This window comes from Camelina sativa, chromosome 8 (genome assembly GCF_000633955.1).
Source record: "Camelina sativa cultivar DH55 chromosome 8, Cs, whole genome shotgun sequence".
Taxonomy (NCBI): domain Eukaryota; kingdom Viridiplantae; phylum Streptophyta; class Magnoliopsida; order Brassicales; family Brassicaceae; genus Camelina; species Camelina sativa.
Genome location: NC_025692.1, coordinates 12,703,516 through 12,710,429, shown reverse-complemented (window position 1 = coordinate 12,710,429; position 6,914 = coordinate 12,703,516). Strand labels below are relative to the sequence as shown.

Below are 6,914 nucleotides of genomic sequence, written 5' to 3'. Positions count from 1 at the left end.
ATGACGACCGTCCAAGTGAAGGAGAAGATTGATCTGACTGAGATAGAGAGGAAAATATTCGACCGGCTTCTCGGTACTCTTCGCTATTGCAACCTCAACACACAGCTTCGTGTCGCCGGTGGTTGGGTGCGGGATAAGTTCTAGGGAAAGAGAGTAATGATATTGACATAGCTATTGATAATATGTTGGGAAGTGCGTTTCTTGATAAGGTCAAGGAGTATCTATCTTCTATAGACGAACAAGTACAAGGAGTTATTATTATTGAAAAGAAGCCAGACCAATCCAAACACTTGGAAACAGCAAGGATGCGGCTTTATGACCAATGGATTGATTTTGTTAATTTGAGAAGTGAAGAGTATACAGAAACTAGTCGTATTCCTACGGTGATGAAGTTTGGCACCGCTGAAGAAGATGCTTATAGAAGAGACCTAACCATAAATAGTTTGTTCTATAACATCAATACTGGTTTGGTTGAAGATCTTACAAAAAGAGGCATCGAGGATCTTAAGTCCGGGAAAATTGTTACACCTTTGCCTGCGAAAGTTACGTTTCTTGATGATCCTTTGCGAGTTTTTAGAGCAATTCGGTTTAGTGCTAGGTTTGGTTTTACGCTAGATAAAGAACTTAAAGAAGCTGCTTCAAGTGAGGAAGTAAAGCTAGCTCTTGGAGGAAAGATAAGCAGGGAGCGGATAGGGACTGAAATCGATGCGATGATATCCGGGAATGGACCAGTTTCAGCGGTTACTTGTCTTTGTGATTTGAAACTTTTTAGTGTAGTCTTTTCCTTGGAGCCTACACCATCAGAGGGACGATTGTGTAAAGCCTACTTGGATGCTATGTGGTGTCTCATCCAAACACTTGGGATAAGTAAGTTCAGCGATGAAGAAAGACGACTTGCTCTATATGCTGCTTTATTTCTACCTTTTAGGAAAGCAGATTACAAAGACGAGAAGGGGAAGCTCGTTCCTGTTGTTAACCAAATCTTCAAAATGTCCATGAAGCGGAAGACCATTGACGCTGAGAAAGTTCTGAATATACACTGCACCGCAGAGAGATTGATACCGTTGATTCCTCCCCTTCAGTCGAAGAATGATGTTATACAACTTGATTCAGATACTGATGTTCTTGATCCAGAGGTCCCAGCAGCTTCAAGACTAAGAGTAACCACAGGGTTTATTCTTAGAGAAATCAAAGACTTGTGGCGTGTTGCACTCTTAACGTCTTTGTTGTTGTGTACGTTTGATGGTATGAATGAAGATCAAGAAACCGGGCAAGTGGACTTCAAACTAGACAAGACGCATGAACTTTATCTAACAGTTGAGGAAACCATTTGTGAAATGGGTCTTGATAAAATTGGGGACGTAAAGCCACTGGTGAATGGCAGAGAGATCATGCAAATCGCAAATCTTACGGGAGGATCCATCATCCGTAAATGGCAACAGAAAGTGCTTACATGGCAACTAGCTTATCCTAGTGGCTCAGCAGATAAATGCAAAGATTGGATGAGAGAAACCAAAGGAAAAAAACAAAGAACAGAGTGAATTTAGAATGTACAATCTGTAGCTCGCTCTGTTTTGTAATCTTTAAATCTAATGAGGTTACTTAAAACTGAGAATTTCTCAAACTTTGGCATTTTTTATATATAAATCATATAATACCACACACAAAGCTTAAACTTGTGAACTAAAATATAACTTGACGTAGCTACAAAAAAATTATTACCAAATCTCAGACTCGCTGAATTTTATACTAGAAACTGTATTTACCAAAACTCCAAATAGTAAAAATTTGCTCATATATACCACACAAGAATTAGTAGACAAAAATATGTTTTTAATATATAATAGTGAATCAAAGAAAGCCTGAACTAACATAATAAATAAATGAAATATCTAGAAGAGGAGATATCAGATGTCCTTAGGACTCGGGAGGCAAAATTTTAGAGCAAACAAGGCATTGAGGAGTACTCGCAACACGGCAACAAAATGGTTGTGAAACTGAAAACTGTTTTAGCTTTTTATATTTTATCGAGTTCTTTAACTAGTAATCAATATTTATCATTTAACTTGTCTAATCTATTAATATATTATAGACATAGTCTTGTTTTTATTTATCTCATGACTTCTTGTTTTTATCTTTACCTTTTACTGAAACCATAACCACAACTTCTAGCTAGTGCGATGTAAAACTCTACCACTTATATGAACTTTCTTAGGCTAATCACAATGGTGGAATAATATGGAAAATTTGTGTACGTTAGAATATTCATGTAATAAATATAAATTTAACGAGATAAAGAGTTTTGGTCTTTGTACAATAAGTCAATAACGGTGTACTTGAAGAAGAATGGATTCAAAGGAATTAAGTTGGAGTGTCATCTTCTCATGTCCTATATATTGTAATTTAGCTATCTTGTTTAGGTCCATTAACTGTTTGTGGGAAAGGATATGCATATGTGGGACTAAGGGGATGTCTCGATCAAAATCGTTTCTCTTCGTTGAACATGATTATGCATCTTTGGCTGTTGTTTCCTTTTACAAGACATTGCCCTCTTTTATTTTTTTGTGTTCTTTTGTTCTATATATGTTTGAGAACTGGCTTTGTTGATGAGTCACAATCGAGTTGTGCATGTGACCAAAGTGGCAGAAGGCTTTTTCTTTTTTTAAAAGAAAACAAAATCATACATTTGACATAAATCTCAAACAAGCCAAAATACATCCAAGTGATATGTTTCTTGAACCTAAACAATTTTTTTATTTTTTTTGAACAAAAGTAAACTATTTATTTCATGTAAATGATTTGGCACAATCTGCCAAGCCAATCAATATTTTCGTTGCTTTCAAAATTTTAAAAGTCTTCTGGACTTTCAGTTTTCATGTAATTGAGATTTGGCACATTCTCCGACTCAATCGTCTCATCCTCATTTTAGTTTTGGTCAGAATATTTTAATAAGAGTGTTGGCCTTGAATGACAGTGGTTTACTGGTTTTTAGCATGGTATATGGTTTTTGTCTTTCAAAAACCATCGGTTTATCCAATTATAGAACAATTTTCTTAACAAAATCCAATATCTCATTTTTATGAGTTTATGGAAATGTTACTAGATTTCATTTTCTATTATTTATACTAATTCCCCAAATCCACAAACTAAAAGCAAATCTAAATTTTAAAAACCAAAATCTAAAATCCAAAACTATCTGAAAACTCTCAAACATTCATAGCCAATAACTTTTGGGTCATTTAGTTAGATGATTATACTTGATGCCAAAAGAAAGAACAAAGATATAAAAAAAAGCTAGGTCGATGATCATAAGTGAAAGATCATTACTAAAAAAAATTAAAAGCATAAAACTCTATTTGTTTAGCCTTTTGTTTTTGTTCCATTCTATAAGAATTTTGTTTCTTCCAGATTTCTATACATTATTTATGTTTATTTAGTATGTTATGACCATTTGTATTTTTCAGTCTTTTATTATATTGGTTAATTTTTTTGAATAAATGTTTAATAATAATTTTTATGTAAAAATAATAACAAACATTTATGGTTTCTTAAACATTGTGCTTTTAGCTAAAAAATCTAATAAAATGGAACAGAAGAATTCTTTACAATCTTGAGACATCAATTTTTTTTTTTTTTTAATGTGACACATCAATTAAAATTTTTATTTTTGATTTTCAATCACAACATAACAGTAATACACATACAACTAAGTTGGCAATTCTAATTTTCTAAAATATTCTTATTTCTTTTTGTAAAGGAAATATAATTAATACCCAAGTATTACTTGCCTATATAAAATGAGTTTTTGGTCAAATATGAATTAATTTCTCCTTAGAACAACTTTTGATACTGACAAAAGGTATTTCAAACTGGTACTTAAAAAATTTCTCTATAATTTTGAACTGAAAATATTACGTTTCTTTTTTTCTCATTAATATATAAATAAAAATCAAACACAATAATAAATTGAGCAACAACAATTCTTTCTTTAAAATTTCATTATTCTAATATTTCTACAATATAAAATATTTCTCTGTTGTTCTTATTTACATATATAGAAATTAAACCTTCATTTACATCATTTACAATTTGATTTTTTTTTTTACTTTCTGGACCAATAAAATTTTATTATTATAGATAAATTTACCTACATAAAATTATTTGGACCTATCTATACTCTATATAGTTTTTATACATTTTCCGGAGATAAAAGCTCACAAGTTGAAAGAACTAACTCCAGAGACAAACTAAAGAAGATACAGAAGCCAAAGAAGTTCGTATATTGATCAGACTGATGAGCGAGTACATATATAGCAAGAATGCCAAACCGAACACTGAAATCTAGGAGAATCTATCTAGGTGCAACAACAAAGATACGTATAAGAAAGATACGAATATACTTTACCAACCAGAATCTACACTAAACTCCAATATCCCCCCTTGGAGCATACAAGTTATGTATGCCTAGCTTGTTTCGAAACCGCCAAAAACCATCACGTCCAATTGGTTTTGTAAAGATGTCAGCCAATTGATAAGTCATCTGAACATGTTGTAAAACAATATTCGTCGTGACCACTTCATCCCGGACAAAGTGACAGTCATTTTCTATGTGCTTTGTCCTCTCATGAAACATTGGGTTCATCGCTATATGAATTGCTGATTTGCTATCACAAAGAACAATCATTGGCTGTGTATGGCGAACTCCAAGCGTGTATAACATGCGCTTTAACCATTTTAACTCTTGAACCAGATCAGCCATCGCTCGATATTCTGATTCAGCCGAAGACCGACTCACTGTTTTCTGCTTTCTAGTCTTCCAAGAGACTGGTGATTCACCAAACTGAATAAAATATCCTGTGACTGAGCGTCGAGTATACGGACAGCGAGACCAGTCAGCATCACACCAACCCATTATTTCAAAGTTTGTGTTTGCTCTTAACAAAATACCCTGACCTGGATCAGACTTCAAATATTTGACGACCCGTAAAGCCGCTTGCCAGTGATCCTCCCTCGGTTCTTGCATAAACTGTGCCAAAATGTGGACTGAAAAAGCCAGATCAGGTCGTGCTACTCCCAAATAGATAAGACTGCCTAACAAACGTCTATACGGTTTTGGATCCTCAAGCAAAGTCGAAGTGTTAAAAGCCAAACCATGTTTTTCCTCAAAAGGAAAAGCTATAGGCTTAGCTCCAAGATATCTTGTTTCCAAAATTATGTCTAGAGCATACTTCCTTTGGCAGAGATAAAAACCTGATGCACTCATTGCAACTTCTATTTCTAAGAAATATTTCAAAAACCCCAAATCCTTCATATGAAACTTTGCTGATAAGTACTCTTTAAACTGTTTCGTAGCAGCCTCGCAACTCCCTGTAATGATCAAATCATCTACATATACAAGGATATGTAAACATGTAGAGTTTTTCTCATATGTGAACAACGAATAATCTCCAAGTGCTTGTTCAAAGCCATATTCAAGCAAAGCTGTTGATAATTTGGAAAACCAACATCTAGGAGCTTGCTTGAGACCATACAAAGATTTGCGAAGTCTGCATACCTTATTTTTATCTTCTTTCTGATAACCTGGTGGCAATCTCATATAAACCTCCTCTTCCAAATCTCCATGAAAAAACGCATTGTGGACATCCATCTAATGTACCTGCCAACCATGTTTCGCCGCAATGTCCAAAAATAAGCGAACTGTACCCATTTTAGCGACTGGGGAGAAGGTCTCACCATAATCAACTCCTGCAACTTGCTTGTTCCCCATTGCTACTAACCATGCTTTATACCTTTCTACCGTTCCATCCGATTGAAATTTGACCTTGAAAACCCAATGACTACCAATCGCTGTTTTGCCCGGAGGTAAATCTTCAATCGTAAATGTGTTATTCTCCTCTAATGCATCATATTCTGAACCAACAGCTTGGCGCCAATGTTTATCTGTCATGGCCTCTTTAAAGGATTTTGGCTCGACTTCAGAGATAACAGCAGCTATGTAGGCGATATGAGATTCAGAAAAACGATGAACATCATCGTGATTCATAATTGGGTATGAAACCAAACAATTTGCTTCTTCTGTTGGTTGCTTCACCGCTTGCCGCATGACATAGTCCTTTAACTTCATTGATTGAGTCTTTTTCCGGTGACCTTTGCCGAGCTGTGATTGGATTGTAGGAGGCTCAGTTTCTGGTAAACGCGTCAAAGACGAAGAAGGATTGGAACTGGGCTCAATAATCAAGCTTTCATTTTGGGCCGGTTGTAAAGGCCCAGTTGGCGTGATATTGTTTATTGATGGACTCGGTTCAGGATCGGTTATTGGAGTAAGTCTCGGACCCAAATCTTCTTCTAAAACAATACCTTCAGAGATCGGTGCCCACAATACTTGACCATCTTCTTCGTCGTCTACAAGAGGCAAGGTCATGTCCGGTGAGAAAGGAAATTTTGATTCGGAAAACACAACATCACGTGATACTAAGAATACCATCTTCTCAAGATCATACAAACGCCAACCCTTTTTCCCATGTGGGTACCCCATGAATGCACATCTTCGACTATCTGATGCAAACTTATCACCTCCATGTCCTATATTATGAGCATAGCAGAGACTACCAAAAACTCTGAGGTGATCATAAGATGGTGGTTTGTTGAAAATTATTTCAAAAGGTGTAATGTTGCCCAAAACAGAACTTGGAGTTCTATTAATCAGATAACCAGCAGTAAAAACACACTCACCCCAGAATTCAATTGGGAGATTGGCCTGAAACCTCAGCGCCCTCGCAACATTGAGGATGTGTCTGTGCTTTCTCTCCACCCTGCCATTATGCTGTGGAAATATCAATGTGTATCAACTCAAAAATCTTGGATGTTTTATTCAAACTTATAGGAAAACAATCGCGAGTCTGGTTTTCTTGAAG

At 35.4% G+C, this 6,914-nt stretch overlaps 1 protein-coding gene and 1 pseudogene across 1 annotated transcript; one reads left to right on the top strand and one right to left on the bottom strand.

The window, feature by feature from the left end:
• Nucleotides 1-1,541, top strand: LOC104709477 (annotated as a pseudogene).
• Nucleotides 4,421-5,647, bottom strand: LOC109125926 (uncharacterized mitochondrial protein AtMg00810-like). The gene has a single exon (XM_019228731.1). The coding sequence runs from the start codon at nt 5,645-5,647 to the stop codon at nt 4,421-4,423; it is 1,227 nt and encodes a 408-aa protein (XP_019084276.1).